Source organism: Podarcis raffonei, chromosome 3, assembly GCF_027172205.1.
Source record: "Podarcis raffonei isolate rPodRaf1 chromosome 3, rPodRaf1.pri, whole genome shotgun sequence".
Lineage (NCBI taxonomy): Eukaryota > Metazoa > Chordata > Lepidosauria > Squamata > Lacertidae > Podarcis > Podarcis raffonei.
Genome location: NC_070604.1, coordinates 64,978,185 through 64,995,007, shown reverse-complemented (window position 1 = coordinate 64,995,007; position 16,823 = coordinate 64,978,185). Strand labels below are relative to the sequence as shown.

At 42.6% G+C, this 16,823-nt stretch overlaps 1 protein-coding gene across 4 annotated transcripts in view; it reads right to left on the bottom strand.

The window, feature by feature from the left end:
• The window catches only part of ADGRG6 (adhesion G protein-coupled receptor G6), a 103,999-nt gene that overhangs the window by 35,047 nt on the left and 52,129 nt on the right, over positions 1–16,823 (bottom strand). For all 4 annotated transcript variants that reach the window (XM_053382066.1, XM_053382067.1, XM_053382064.1 and 1 more), the window contains 7 exons: positions 12,558–12,643; positions 11,490–11,542; positions 11,331–11,390; positions 6,960–7,102; positions 3,701–3,815; positions 1,836–1,897; positions 236–443 (listed from right to left, as the gene is read on the bottom strand). In XM_053382066.1, the coding sequence (XP_053238041.1) occupies positions 236–443; positions 1,836–1,897; positions 3,701–3,815; positions 6,960–7,102; positions 11,331–11,390; positions 11,490–11,542; positions 12,558–12,643 (727 nt within the window). The remainder of the gene's footprint in view (positions 1–235; positions 444–1,835; positions 1,898–3,700; positions 3,816–6,959; positions 7,103–11,330; positions 11,391–11,489; positions 11,543–12,557; positions 12,644–16,823) is intronic.

The window sequence follows — 16,823 nt, the reverse complement described above, 5'->3', positions numbered from 1 at the left end:
CTGTCAAGCCCATGAATCCCAATGCTAGTATGTCTGAAATTTGGTTTTAGTTCTTTATTCACTTCACTTGGGAAAGTCACTTTTAAAAATCGAAATGAATGAGCACACCGAATACAGTATGTGTCCCTTGTGCACTATGAATTTATGAAAGACAAATATCCTTGGGGGGGGGGATATATTGCAAATAAATGTTCTTATAAGCCACTCTTTTTCTGTTCTTTCAAGGAACACTTACTCAGAAGACGATGCTGCCAAAACACTATCAGAACTGGTCAGGATATTAGAAAATATTGTGACCACAGTAGAACCCAGGGATTCATTGATTTCTTCATCATTCACAATTTTTTTTAGCTTCTGGATGACATCATTGACTTTGTCTGAAGTCAACTGCTGCCCTTCTCCTGTCAGATTCAGAAGCTGATTGGCTATATCAGCTGCATTATCTGAAAAGCACACACAAAACAAAATCTTAATAAAAAACAGTCCCGGGGGATGGGGGGAACTCAACTGAAATGTAAAGTAAATCATTCTGTACCTGACTACAAGAGAATATGACATAAAGAAAGTGATTTGCATTGTGTATTAATCCAGATCTAGGTTGTGAATCTGGAGCTGTAGGTGATTATGTTGAAATTAAGTGTGACTAAAGCCACGGGGAGGGATGCGGGTGGCGCTGTGGGTAAAACCTCAGCACCTAGGACTTGCCAATCGCATGGTCGGCAGTTCGAATCCCCGCGGCGGGGTGAGCTCCCGTCATTCGGTCCCAGCTCCTGCCCACCTAGCAGTTCGAAAGCACCCTTAAAGTGCAAGTAGATAAATAGGTACCGCTTTATAGCGGGAAGGTAAACGGCGTTCCGTGTGCTGCTCTGGTGCCGGTTCGCCAGAGCAGCTTCGTCACGCTGGCCACGTGACCCGGAAGTGTCTGCGGACAGTGCTGGCTCCCGGCCTCTAGAGTGAGATGAGCACACAACCCTAGAGTATGTCAAGACTGGCCCGTATGGGCAGGGGTACCTTTACCTTTAAAACCACGGGAAACATTTAACTTAAGCCACATAACTGTGCTGAATTATGGACTTAGACCAGACATGGGCAAACTTGGCCCTCCAGCTGTTTTGGGACTACAGTTCCCATCATCCCTGACCACTGGTCCTGTAAGCTAGGGATGATGGGAGTTGTAGTCCCAAGGGCCAAGTTTGCCCATGCCTGACTTAGACCAAGGGAGGGGAATTGGTGGCTCATGGACTGATTCAGGCCTGCAGTATCCCACCCTCATCTCACCTCCATGCAGGTCTTAGGGCTTGAAAATTTGTCTCAAGCCTTCTCCCAAGCTTAATTGCAACATGGGGGTGGTATTTTTTTTGGGGGGGGGATTAGAGCACCTTCTGCATGAACTGTGATCACCCACTGAAAACACCTCCCCCTCACACACATAACCTATCTTGAAAGCAGACTTCCATTTATGGGGGGGGGACTAAAATGCTTTTTTCAAGCCTATTTCCTGGCATAGGGGAGTATTTGTATATGTGCTAAATGTGTGTATGCATGTATATGTCAGTGCTGTGCATCTAGGTGTGCGTGTGAGTTTGTTTATGCTGTATGTGTGTGAGACAGTGTGGAGTGGTCCCACCCAACACTGGCAAGCACCTCCCAGAGGTTGATCAAGAAGGAATGTGACCCTTGTTCAAGAAAGGTTCCCCCACCCCTGCCTTAGACTTTAGGAAAGCACTCATACTTCTTCAGCAAAGTACTTCAAAAAGCCAGAGAGTCTAGTAACCAAGGTCTATAATAAAGCTTCAAAATTAAATTTATCATATAATGAAAACCAAAACACTTGCCTGTGCAGTTTCTAAGGTCAGGAGCACCCCAATATGATGTGTAATTACCTAGATTTAGAAAGCTAAAAATAAAAATAAAACAAGCATGATCATAGTAACAACATTGTTTGGAACAATAGGACACAGAGGTTGTATTTTCTAAACTTCTAGCACAGAGCTTTCCAAACATTTCATGTTGGTGACACATTTTTTAGACTTGCATCATTTTGTGACACAGTAATTCAGTTTTACTAGCAAACCCGGAGGTTAAACTAACCCCTTTCCAGCCCTGGGAGGAGCGTGGGGAGCATTTGCGTGACACACCTACACACTACAGCTGACACACTAACGTGTCACGACACACAGTTTGGAAAGCTCTATTCTAGCATCTTCTAGTTCTGCTATTCAAAAACTGGATGTGCCCAGTTCCTGTGCACGCTCACTTCATTGCTCCTGTTTCATACCACTTCACATACTACTTTGTGCTTCAAGGAAATAGCAATCAAGGAACATTAGCTCAATCCTTTATCTTCTGTGATTCTTTTCAGCACTTTGGGAAAACTTCAAGCAAATGATGTTCAGTATGTTGCTGTTCAAAATGTTGGGCCCAGTTTGGGGAATAAACCTGATGATAATATTATTATTAAGGATTACTCTGAAACATTAGATTGGTATGAACTCAGCTCATGAAAATTAAAGGCATATTTCTGGAGCTGGGAATTGTTATATTAGCCAAGAATATAAGCTCTAATGAAATGGGTTTGTTAAGCATTAATTTTAACTCCAACAGAATAGCTTTATTTATTCTACCATAGGGTAGGGAACGGTTTTCAAGATGAAGGACATACTCCCTGGTGGCAAGACTTTCAGGGGCTGCATGCCAATGGGGGTGGCAGCAAAATGGATGGGTCAGAGCTGGTACGCATACAAGCGCAGTCCAAACATATTTGCAGAACTACGTGCATGCATAAAGCACACACAAAGTTCACACGTGGACAGTACATACATATTTAAATCCATCCATACATGCTCATATATAGATGCCTCCTCACAATTGGGCTTGATATAAACAGTTCAACTTTTTTAAGCCTAAATGCTGGGGGTGGGAATATTCATGTACAGTACAGTTGGGAAAGAAACTAGTAACCCTCCCTACCCCCAGTCACATTCTTCACAAAGACCAACCCCTCTTTCCTTCCCTCCCCCCAACAGCCTTAGATTAGACCCAACAGGAGGCTGTTTTAAAGTCCAATTGCCATGCAGGGAGATTATCAAAGTGTGTGTGTGTGTGTGTGTGTGATAGCACATGGAAAGGAGAAATTTAACTCTTCTCTCCCCAGCTGTAGTCTACATGAGTATGAATTAAGCTTGAAAATAGTCTATTATTGACTTCAAGGTATGTGTTTTCAAACCTCAAACATGCATGCGGGATTTCCATTGGGGGTGGCAGGTTAAAGTGCATGGGTAAGATTAATCTTCCCTCTCTGAAAATGCCTCCCTGTGCTGTTTAGCCTTGAAAAGCCTAATTACGGAGGAGGTGAGACTGTGGGCCAGATTGGGATGCCTACAGGCTGCATCCAGCCCAGGGAACAGCAGTTCTCGACCAGTGTACAATCTCATAAACTGTAAGTCAATGTATTTTAGAAAACCTGTTCATAAGAATTACATAAAATCAATGGTGCAAAAATGTACAGTACTGGGTCATATACAGGATGCAGGTAAAATATATATCTATGATGGACCTTAAAAGTACTACCCATGTTTTGTCCCTGCTTTCTTCCATGGTAATGTTTATGCAGTCCATCATTTATAGCTTGTACAACTGTATTCTAAATCACTACATCTTTCTTTCACCACTACTCACTGTGCAATTTTTGAGCTCTTACCATGTTCTTGATGCATTCTGAGTAGAGCTGCCTTGGCATGGTGTGAAGTCAGTCACTGTTGGTCTGGTTTCTGTCCACAAGTAATTTAGCGGGTATTCTTCCCTCTCGCATTTTTCTACAAAATGGAACGAAAACAATGATGCAGAACAACAAAATCACTCACTCACTCTGTCTTAAATTAGGGTCATTTGAAACATTCTGATTTTTTTATACTGCCATTTTTATCCTATAAAAAGCTACCTGAATCAGCAATTGTGACAGACACCTGTGTTTACAGATATTGCAGAATATAAGCTCCACACTTTTCACATTGGCGAGTGATATAAAACAAAGAGCTTGAAAAATAAGTAACTGTACAACAGAATTCTCCCATTTAAAGCTAATTTATAAGCTGATAAATCATTCATCTGGATTTTCTAAATCAATATTGAAGTTCTTCAAATAATTTTCAGTTTCCTTATTCCTGAATTGGTACTTTACAATATTCAAAATGTAATGCTTGGACTGCATGAATTTAGAGGTAAATAACTGGTGACTGACAGACTGTATAACTCAGTTGTGCACAGCTATTCATGAATTAACAAAGGCCCTATTCAGAAGGATGGCGAACTGCATCAACTGAATATACAGTGAAGTCCTGAGATTGCTCATTCCAATCCTTCTCAAGTTCACTGTTACCACCCCATGATGTATGCCCATGATGTACACATGCACATGCTTATCTGTGCATATACAGATAAGCCTAAAATCCTGCAGTATTTACCCTTCAAAATCAAGGGAGAAATGCCTAGACACACGTGTTGTTGTTGTTTAGTCGTTTAGTCGTATCCGACTCCTCGTGACCCCATGGACCAGAGCACGCCAGGCACTTCTGTCCTCCACTGCCTCCCGCAGTTTGGACAAACTCATGCTGGTAGCTTCGAGAACACCATCCAACCATCTCATCCTCTGTTGTCCCCTTCTCCTTGTGCCCTCCATCTTTCCCAACATCAGGGTCTTTTCCAGGGAGTCTTCTCTTCTCATGAGGTGACCAAAGTATTGGAGCCTCAGCTTCACGATCTGTCCTTCCAGTGAGCACTCAGGGCTGATTTCCTTAAGAATGGATAGGTTTGATCTTCTTGCAGTCCATGGGACTCTCAAGTGTCTCCTCCAGCACCATAATTCAAAAGCATCAATTCTTCAGCAATCAGCCTTCTTTATGGTCCAGCTCTCACTTCCATACATCACTACTGGGAAAACCATAGATTTTACTATACGGACTTTTGTTGGCAAGGTGATGTCTCTACTTTTTAGGATGCTGTCTAGGTTTGTCATTGCTTTTCTCCCAAGAAGCAGGCGTCTTTTAATTTCGTGACTGCTGTCACCATCTGCAGTGATCATGGAGCCCAAGAAAGTAAAATCTCTTACTGCCTCCATTTCTTCCCCTTCTATTTGCCAGGTGATGGGACCAGTGGCCATGATCTTCGTTTTTTTGATGTTGAGCTTCAGACCATATTTTGCGCTCTCCTCTTTCACCCTCAATAAAAGGTTCTTTAATTCCTCCTCACTTTCTGCCATCAAGGTTGTGTCATCTGCATATCTGAGGTTGTTGATATTTCTTCCTGCTATCTTAATTCCGGCTTCGGATTCATCCAGCCCAGCCTTTCGCATGATGAATTCTGCATATAAGTTAAATAAGCAGGGAGACAATATACAGCCTTGTTGTACTCCTTTTCCAATTTTGAACCAATCAGTTGTTCCATATCCAGTTCTAACTGTAGCTTCTTGTCCCACATAGAGATTTCTCAGAAGACAGATGAGGTGATCAGGCACTCCCATTTCTTTAAGAACTTGCCATAGTTTGCTGTGGTCGACACAGTCAAAGGCTTTTGCATAGTCAATGAAGCAGAAGTAGATGTCTTTCTGGAACTGTCTAGCTTTCTCCATAATCCAGCGCATGTTTGCAATTTGGTCTCTGGTTCCTCTGCCTCTTCTAAATCCAGCTTGCACTTCTGGGAGTTCTCGGTCCACATACTGTTTGAGCCTTCCTTGTAGAATTTTAAGCATAACCTTGCTAGCGTGTGAAATGAGTGCAATTGTGCGGTAGTTGGAGCATTCTTTGGCACTGCCCTTCTTTGGGATTGGGATGTAGACTGATCTCCTCCAATCCTCTGGCCACTGCTGAGTTTTCCAAACTTGCTGGCATATTGAGTGTAGTACCTTAACAGCATCATCTTTTAAAATTTTAAATACTTCAGCTGGAATACCATCACTTCCACTGGCCTTGTTATTTGCAGTGCTTTCTAAGGCCCATTTGACTTCACTCTCCAGGATGTCTGGCTCAGCAACCACACTACCTGGGGTGTACGAGCCATCCATATCTTTCTGGTATAATTCCTCTGTGTATTCTTGCCACCTCTTCTTGATGTCTTCTGCTTCTGTTAGGTCCTTACTACTTTTGTCCTTTATTATGGTAATCTTTGTACGAAATGTTCCTTTCATATCTCCGATTTTCTTGAACAGATCTCTGGTTCTTCCCATTCTGTTGTTTTCCTCTATTTCTTTGCATTGCTCGTTTAAGAAGGCTTTCTTGTCTCTCCTTGCTATTTTTTGGAAATCTGCATTCAATTTCCTGTATCTTTCACTATCTCAGACACACATATGTGACCAACTTTTGAACTGGATTCACCCATAATCCAAAATTCATAAATATCTCCATCAAGGTTACAGAAATTGTGGTCTGTGGGCTTCTAATGGTTGTGAACCTCATTCAGGTGGCCTGTGGCATGCCCACATTAAATATTCACCTTGATTTTTACTTTTATTTTTATTGCTGCATTTATTTCTTATATTGTATTACAATCTGAATTATATGGAATGCCAAGTGTAATACAATAAAACACAAAATATGAAGTATTTGTTCATTTTCTCTCTCTTAAGAAAGTATATATGGTTAAAAACATCTTAGCAATGCAAAAAATAATATATATATATATATATATATATATAGTCTTTCCTCAGGCTAAAGAAGTTTTTTAATGACTCAGCAGTTTTGGTTCAATGGTGCTATTAATACTATGACCTAATATGTTTGATCACAGTTCACTACTTTAAACACATTTTTTATAAAAGCATAATCTGAAACAGCACTTTCAAAATGTTTTTCATGTTTTAAAAAGCAAACTTCTTACACAGTGAATAGAAATATGTTGGAATAATAATAATTTTTATTAGGCAACCAAAACACAGAGAACCACAAAGGTGAAGCTTTTGTACTTACCAATTGGATTAACATCCACTTTATCAAGTTTCAAGCCATTTCCCATAGTCTCATTGCTGCTTTTGAGTTTCTTCTCTATCATATGCTTTTCTAAACTTACATTGCTGGAAGAATTGTAAACCAGAAGAGCCCGGACATCAAAACTGCAAAGAAAATTGTCCAGTTGCTGAATCAGAATAAAACTGGCAACAGGTCATCTTAAATATGGAAGAAGAGCTTAATCATAGTATCTGCATTCTATCATTCACCAAAAATAATGAAGAAACTCCTCCATGGACTCAACAACATTACAGTTTGTCCTGTTAGAAATGCTGCCGTTTTTGCAATTCCTACCTTCATTCCTAGGATTTCACCTACTCTCCTGGAAAATAGGAATTTAAAGTCTTGCCAAAAAAAAAAAACTTACCTCAGGGAAGAAAATGAAATGCCAAAAAGGATTATTTATAGGAAGGGGATAAATGGTAGGAGTCAAATTTCTAGCCAACTTTTCTTAAAAAAGAGTGTACATAAGGTGGCGTTCAAAATAACACAAACTTCAAAAACCAGCACATCCCAAATTAACTGTATACAATCAAACTAAAAACACAGTAAGATTCACAACAAACATAACAGTCAACATCCAAAGAACAGCATTAAAAAAAACCTTAAACAGACTGCTGAAAGCAGCAAATTTCCATTGTGTGCCAAAAAGAAAACAGCAGTGGAACCAGTAAACTTCCTTGGGAATTTTGTTCAGTTGAGCTGGTCAGACATAATACTAAAGCACAGTTTAGCATTTGGAGAATGATCCTAGGCAAGAATTGGGACAGCACATTCCCCCTGGTGTGGTTGCAAGGAAGAGTTTGGAAGCATTTATTTCTGTTTTAGGTTTAACCACAGTTTACCATGTCATTTGAAGTGGACAAACTGATGAAACTTAACTATGGTTAGCAGAAAAGTCAACTTCACACCTCAGTTTTATATGTTTTGCATTGCACTGAGTTCTTTTTTAATTGAAGCAAAGATAGGGAATGCCTGGCACTCAGACTGATACTTTCTCACCTAAAAAAAATGCTCAGCTGCAGGTCACACAAAATACCAAGGCTTGAATCCTACATTTCTGTAAACAGATATCTGCTCATCATTTGCTCCTGATGAGAGAAGAGTAGAGGGGCAATTTTTCTATTTAGTTTCATTGTGCTTCCATTGAAATCAATGTGATAAATTAGTCATGACTTAATAGAAGTAGCACTGATTTCAGTAGGAGTGAGGGGCTCATCCAGATTTTTTAAGCCATGTCCGAGAGGGTTTTGTTTTGTCCTTTTCCCAATAAAACTTGTGTTTTACCTCTGAATTGGAGCAAATGGCAATCCGCAGAAAACCCGCTTGAACAAGAAGCTTTAAAGCCTGGACCTGTGCCTGGACAGCACAAAAGGAAGCCTGGATGAGTTGTAAGTGAAACTAAGGAAGGACTTCAATGTAGCACTAAATATATTGCTCTGTTAGCACAAGCATTTCTGGTTGCTTGATCCAAGGCTATCACCTCTGCTTCCCCTCTGCAAAGTTTCATGTGTTCTCCCAAGTGCCCCCCCCAGTCAATCTGAGGGGGTGGTGGTGGAGGAGGAGGAGGAGGAGGAGGGGGGAAAGCCCATCTGCACTAGCAGAATCCCTTGTATGGGCTTCCACTGGAAGATCTTATCAGGAGATTCACAGGAGGTTCACAGATTCCTAATCTCTTCCAATACTCTTAGTTGAATACTTTGACATTCATTGTTGTTATCAACATCATATCTATGAGTCAAGGATACCTACTCTTAGGAATGAAGTTTATTTATGAATGTGGCGCTGTGGGTAAAACCTCAGTGCCTAGGACTTGCCAGTCGTATGGTCGGTGGTTTGAATCCCCACGGCGGGGTGAGCTCCCGTTGTTCGGTCCCAGCTCCTGCCTCCTAGCAGTTCGAAAGCACTCTTAAGTGCAAGTAGATAAATAGGGACCGCTTTATAACGGGAAGGTAAACGGCGTTTCCGTGTGCTGCGCTGGTGCTGGCTCGCCAGCTGCAGCTTCGTCACGCTGGCCCGGAAGTGTCTTCGGATGGCCCCGGCTCACGGCCTCTAGAGCGAGATGAGCACGCAACCCTAGAGTCGGACACGACTGGCCCGTACGGGCAGGGGTACCTTTACCTTTTACTCTTAGGAATGAAGTTTATTTATTTATTTATGAATGTATTTCCTTATTACAGATATTTATACCCCACTCTATTAATCCAGACTTTCAGAGCAGCTCACAGTTAAAACAATTCTAAAAAGTATTTTCTTGTAAAATATGCAGTTTTAGGAAATTGTTCTTCAACAGTTTGTTAAATATGACTGGTGCTTTTATATGAGTGGGTTGCTGGTTAATCAGTAGTAAGAACATCTATTCACTGTAGTAAGATTAAACATAGACCATGGGCCTAAAATATTATAATCAAGTAGGGTAATTGAAGCAAGCACATGTTTATTGAGCTGATAAGTAACAACCAAGTCGAAAGACTGCAAAGCTGTTTGCAAAATAAAATGGGGAATCTACACAGGGAAACAGAGGAGTCCTTAGGAAGATGTATTTCTTACCCATGTGACCCAATCTTGGTCATATGGCTACACCTAGGATCTGTAGGATCTTTCAGGGAAAAGCAGCAGCAGCAGGAACAGAAATGTGTGGCATTACTGTGATGTCAAAAAGGGCATGGCATCAATGAATTAAACCAATACACATGCAAATGATACTTGTGTGTGAAAGTGTGGAGTCAAAGAAACTACAGTGGTACCTTGGGTTACAAACACCTCAGGTTACAAACACTTCGGGTTACAGACTCCGCTAACCCAGATGTAGTACCTCGGGTTAAGAACTTTACCTCAGGATGAAAACAGAAATTGCGCTCCGGTGGTGCGGCGCAGCAGGAGGCCCCATTAGCTAAGGAACGCACCTCCGAAACGAATTAAGTTCGTAACCAGAGATACCACTGTACCAGAAACAAATGCCCTCATCATCATATTAATCTTCATTTCAACTCTGCTCTCTAGCTGGACCCTTGAATTGGGAAACAGAGAAATACTGAAATAGGAAAATTAAACATTACACATTACAATAAAAACCAGCTAAATGTCACCATCTTGTTCAGTTAATAATTAACTAAAATTTGTGTTGTCACACTCCTGCTGTCCAGACATATTTTTAGGCTGCACCAGGTGCTGATAAAGACATGGACTTTGGGACTGGGCAAACATGCATCTGTCATTGGCTCATACATAGTGAGCAGTATGTACTTTGGATCACTTTGGTGCAGATTACTAAGTGATGTAAGATGACCAAGTATTTCTATATTGCATTTTCCTTTACTCTTCCTGAGGATATAATTTTTCATGTCACTTCTTTCACTATCCCTGTGTTTGAAGAGTTCAGTTTCTAATTATATAGGTTTTCTTACTGAGAGGATGAATGAATAGGGCTTTTTTGAAGGTAGCTGTGAAGCGCAAGAGAATTGAGCAGCAGCAACAAAAAGTAGAAAGGTTGAAGGCACTTTAATTTTACAAATTAAGCAAAGGTATAGATTCAGTTTGCATTATTCTGTCAGAAGTGTGGGAACTGCTTCACAAATGGCCTCTTCTCACCTTGGTCTATGACCAACTTGCCCCTTCAGATGAAATGCCACCCACTGAACTTCTCTCATTGTGTAATCCCATGGTGCTGGGAGCAGCACATGTGAATATCACAACTTCGTGAGACACATGGGTCTTTCCTATTGCCCTTCCTGCAGAATGTCAATTGAAATCAATATGGTTCTACATAATTTGTCCCATCCATTTTGATGGGACATTCTCCACTGGTGTGGGACCATAGAATAGAGTGTGAATTTCCATGCTGCTACTACTGCTGCTTTGTGGGTGGGTGGGTGGGTGTGTAGGCCACTGAATACAGGAACCACAATGATGGGACCAAATGTATGCTTCTATACCATCTGAATGCTGCTTTCTAACCTTCTCAAACAGGACCCATACAACTGGCCCCATTCACTGAATTTCCTTGTATCAAACACAGAGCAGCTTGAAAAAAAGAACAGCTTTGCTGGACCAGGCCAGTGGCCCCTCTAGCCCAGCATCCTGCCCTCAGAATGTCCAACCAGATGCCCATGCGAAGCTTGCAACCAGGACCTGGGGAGTGGGGGGACAACACTCTCCCCTCCTGTAGTTTCCAGCATAATGCCTCTGATCATGGGCAGTATGGAAAATACCTCTCACACTGCTACCCAGGTAAGTGTAAATTGTCCGTCACATTCTAAACAATTATTTCAGCACCTGATGAAATTAACAAGATTATCTGAATTATTTTGGAGCCCATCAACGTAATTTTACCTTTGATCATTTGTGCTTCTCTTTTCCCTTACTCCTTCTTTCACAGTACTCAGCTGAACGCTACAAAAACAAGAGACACAAATGTTGAGTTTGAGGGGAAATAACCTTACCCAAGAGAATGGTAACTTGTCTTTTGTTTCACTCGTAGCAAGCATTTACCTTATATTGACCACATATACAGTGTAATTCCAATTCTGAAAGGTGCGATTTAGCTGGAAAACAAAAGGACAACATCATAAAGGTTGAAAGACATGTACTATATGGCAGAAATGTACATCTTGCTTTGCCTTCACTTTAGCATTACAGTGTTGTATGATAAAAGCAATTTTGTGCCAATTTTGTATGTGTGACCTTGTGTGAACCTTCAGAGTGAACACCACATTTTTGTCTTGAGCAATGGGTCAGTAATAGCAAAAATACCATCTTTAAAAATTCTGGAAAAATAAGGCAGAGATCCATGCTCAACAAATACAGCAAGACAACAATGAGGAAATCACAGGCATATAAAGGACTCTGCACGTAGAGACTAGTGTACAAAACTTTATCCTGTCTGTACCCTCACTATAGCCATAAAATACTGAATCTAGGTTAGAGAAAAGGAGAGATCTCAGATTTTACAGAATAGTGAAAGTCACAGAAGTATGTTGTCATCCCCACTTTTGGACAAACTTTATGGAAGCTGTTATCCTACAAATGCAGTTGCTTTGGTCAAGTTAACCAAGGATGCAGTCAGAGTGCCCATGAACAGACCAACTGGGAAGGCATTGTAGTGATTCTCCACATATAATTCTTTAATGGAACTTGCATTTGATGGTTTTAATCCTTCCATTCTGCTTCAATATGAGGCAGTCAATTAGGTTCTATATTCGTTCTCAGTCCAACAATACAAAATAAGCAGATACAAAATATGAAAACAACTGTTTACATCACAGCTGTTAGGGCTTGCTTTGCAACAGAGAACTGTTTGCACCCCAGCCATAACAGTGGGAGGCTAACCTGTTGCCCTCTAAATGCTGCCAGACTGCAACTACCATAATCTCTGAGCAATGTCCACTTTTGGCTGGGGTTTATGGGTACTGGATTCCGGAAACATCCCAACATTACAGCATGCCTTGGAGAATAAGTTTCTAAGTTCTAACATGTGCATTGTTTTGAATTGTGTATTTGTTAAATTGAATTTGAATAATAATGAGCAGAGGAAGAAGTTTATAGAAAAGCCTAACTTACCCATTCTGCAACTGCATTCTGAACACTTGACTCTGATTCAAGGTTGGAAGTATAGACAGTAATGGCAATTCTGTAGAACAGTCCCCCTATATATTACAAAAACATTGTAAAAGTTAGAACCATGATACATGTTTTATAGCAGCCTGCAAAAACCTGTTTGAAAATGTATTGAAATATATAGGGTGGTATCCAATGAACTTGTCCAGTTTGTCAAAGGATTTCCACTTATACAACAGAATTCTCCCCACCCCTGATCTGTTCTAAGGGTTTTCCCCATATCCTCTGGGGCATATTGGGGAGATGGAAAGTGAGCACAGGAAGAGATGGGGGAAATTCTATCACACAAATGCAAGTCCTTGCACGAACAAGACATCTTCACTGGATGCAACCCATAGCTTAGTCAGACTATATCCAAGTTTCGATTATTTTCATCGTGAGCAGATGAAGCTTAGATGTGCAAAGACTGCAACCCAGTATCACCAGATAGAATTGGAGCAATGATAAAATAACCAATCAAAACACATTGCCAACTATGCCATTAAATCTTGATGCTGGTAATGCTTGAAATAGTAGACTGCTGCCACGTAGCCCAACCAACTTTTAAACCTAAATTTTGTTTTCTAATAGGTCAAATTTGCCTGCAACTATAGATTTACTCTGGCTTTTCATAATAAAAGCCAAGGAGAAAAACTTTGCATCATTCAGGCTAACAGAAAGCTTATATAACATTGCTATAATTAACAGTTCTATTAACTACTATTTTTATGTTTTGTGGTAACAGTTAACTAGTATTTAGCAATTACCTTAAGTATTAAATATGTTGATGATTAAATTATCTTTTCATTATACTAATAAAGATAATGTTTTACAAATATTGGGCTATTGCATCAATAGTAAAACATAAATAAATCAGAATTTAAAATATGATCACTCAAATTGCAAACTCCTCCTTTGGCTGTTTTTATGATCTATTATAAATATTTACATCCCTGAAGCAAAAATTTATCTTGTTTTGCATAATAGGGCCTATTGCTCTATGCCAGATAAGGGGAGTCAGTGACTCAAAACATAATATACCGTATTTTTCGCACCATAGGACGCACTTTTTCCCCTCCAAAAATGAAGGGAAAATGTGTGTGCGTCCTATGGTGCGAATGCAGGCTTTCGCTGAAGCCTGGAGAGTGAGAGGGGTCGGTGCGCACCGACCCCTCACGCTCTCCAGGCTTCGCACACCTCTCTGCAAGCAGTGGGAGCCCAGCGCTGGGCTCCCGCTGCTTGCGGAGAGTTGCCTGCATGCTCAGGCCTGCGCGCGCTGAGCTCAGCGCGCCCAGGCTTCGCGGACCTCTCCGCAAACAGCGGGAGCGGTCCCGCTGCTTGCGGAGAGTTGCCAGCATGCCGAAGCCTGCGCGCGCTGAGCTCAGCGCGCCCAGGCTTCGCGGATCTCTCCGCAAGCAGCGGGAGCGCTCCCGCTGCTTGCGGAGACTTGCCTGCATGCCGAAGCCTGCGCGCGCTGAGATCAGCGCGCCCAGGCTTCGCGGACCTCTCCGCAAACAGCGGGAGCGGTCCCGCTGCTTGCGGAGAGTTGCCAGCATGCCGAAGCCTGCGCGCGCTGAGCTCAGCGCGCCCAGGCTTCGCGGATCTCTCCGCAAGCAGCGGGAGCGGTCCCGCTGCTTGCGGAGACTTGCCTGCATGCCGAAGCCTGCGCGCGCTGAGATCAGCGTGCCCAGGCTTCGCGGATCTCTCCGCAAGCAGCGGGAGCGGTCCCGCTGCTTGCGGAGACTTGCCTGCATGCCGAAGCCTGCGCGCGCTGAGCTCAGCGCGCCCAGGCTTCGCGGACCTCTCCGCAAACAGCGGGAGCGGTCCCGCTGCTTGCGGAGACTTGCCTGCATGCCGAAGCCTGCGCGCGCTGAGATCAGCGCGCCCAGGCTTCGCGGATCTCTCCGCAAGCAGCGGGAGCGGTCCCGCTGCTTGCGGAGACTTGCCTGCATGCCGAAGCCTGCGCGCGCTGAGATCAGCGCGCCCAGGCTTCGCGGATCTCTCCGCAAGCAGCGGGAGCGGTCCCGCTGCTTGCGGAGACTTGCCTGCATGCCGAAGCCTGCGCGCGCTGAGATCAGCGCGCCCAGGCTTCGCGGACCTCTCCGCAAACAGCGGGAGCGGTCCCGCTGCTTGCGGAGACTTGCCTGCATGCCGAAGCCTGCGCGCGCTGAGCTCAGCGCGCCCAGGCTTCACGGATCTCTCCGCAAGCAGCGGGAGCGGTCCCGCTGCTTGCGGAGATTTGCCTGCATGCCGAAGCCTGCGCGCGCTGAGATCAGCGCGCCCAGACTTCGCGGATCTCTCCGCAAGCAGCGGGAGCGGTCCCGCTGCTTGCGGAGACTTGCCTGCATGCCGAAGCCTGCGCGCGCTGAGATCAGCGCGCCCAGGCTTCGCGGACCTCTCCGCAAGCTGTGGGAGCGCTCCCACGGCTTGCAGAGAGCTGCCTGTTTGGGGGCTGGGGTCGGGGGAAGCTTCCCCCGCCCCAGCCCCGCGCCTGGGGGGGAAATAATTTTCCCCCTTTATTTCCCCCCAAAAAAACTGGGTGCGCCCTATGGTCCGGTGCGCCCTATGGTGCGAAAAATACGGTACTTGAAGATACCAATCTAGTAACATAAAATACACAGTGCAGCTGTGGCAGTCTGTTTACTTTCAAGACAGAGATAAATTTGATCCTTCATGGCAAAAGTGACAACAACCAATGTGGAATTGTGGTTAGTGTCAGCCCAGGACCTGGGAGACTAGGGTTCAAATCCTGACTAAGCCATGAATCTCATTAGGCAATTTTGGGCCAATCACTATCTCTCTGCCTAAGCTAAATGGGAAATCTGTGGCCCACAATTGCCATCAAACCTGACTATTGTGCAATGGAGGCCTAAAACATCCGAGGGACTACAAGGTCCCCATTCCCACTAAAGCAATAATATGAAAGGGTCTAAAAACCAACTGAAAAAGCCTAAACATATTTATTAGAATGGGAGTGTATAATGTTGCATAATAGTGATTGAACAGCCTAGAACCTGTGAGTGAAGCTACAACTGAAGGAAAACCCATGGGATGTACAGGTTCCCCACAATGAGTATGACAGTGCTTGTGATCCCACGCCCCACCCCCAATGTATGGATCACTATCACACTGGACTGGATTAATAGCATTTGCTGAACCAAACACTACTGATGGTCTTCTGTCACATCATATCTTTGGACACTTATATGAGCCCTCAGTGATGTATGAACCAATTTCTACGAAAATCACACTTCTGCTTCAGTGAAAAACACTTCTGCAATTAGGTTAGGTGGAGATACAGAAATACATGATTAATTATATCATACTTAATAGAAAAGCTATAATAAACCATCTATAAAGTAGAACTAAATTGTTTAAGATGTATCACATGGTGAGTGAAAACATGTTTCATTGAGGTTAGTATAGAAGACTCTAGCATCTCTCAGGAGACTATAAAATGACAAAATCAAAAGGATTCTTAAGATACAATTTTATTATTTGAAATTATGTTTATTTTCTTTTGTAGATATTCTAACTATTGTAAAATATCAAGGGGCAATCTAAGCAATTTAATATAACTGTATTTATGTATAATTGCTAGGGTTTGATTTACCTTGCTGAATACATTCAACAATGTTCTGGTGGTAAACAAAAATAAAACCAGAAATGTTTTCAGGAGCTCAGACCAGAGCTGTGTTTGTGTAGCAGCATCCATAGATTCTCCACTCTCTCTCTCTCCTCTCCCCCAATCAAGGAGAGAGGGAGAAAGATACAAAAATTAGCTCTGTGTATCCCTGGATGTGGCAATCCTAGTGAAGAAAGGCTGGGTGGGTGGAACTTAAAAGCCTCACATGCAGCCCCACATTTGATCAAACTGTATTTTCTTTATAAAATATATGCCTGTATGCACAAGTATACACAGAGAAACAAACCAAAATGTGCATGGGCAGAATAGGTGAATCAAATATATATGATTGTCATAATAGTCTCCTCAAAGTTTTTGTAGTTAGTAGATGGGATGATAGTGATTAGAGTTACATACTAAAGATCTATATTATCATTACTAATCTTTTTTAACATGGTGTAAATGCACTCCTAATCAAGTTCACTTAGCCTCTATTCCTATACACATTTACCTGGAAGTATTACCCACCGAATTCAATGGGAGTTACTTCTGAGTAGACATGTATAGGATCACGCTGTTAAAGGCTTACAATACTATGTGTGGAG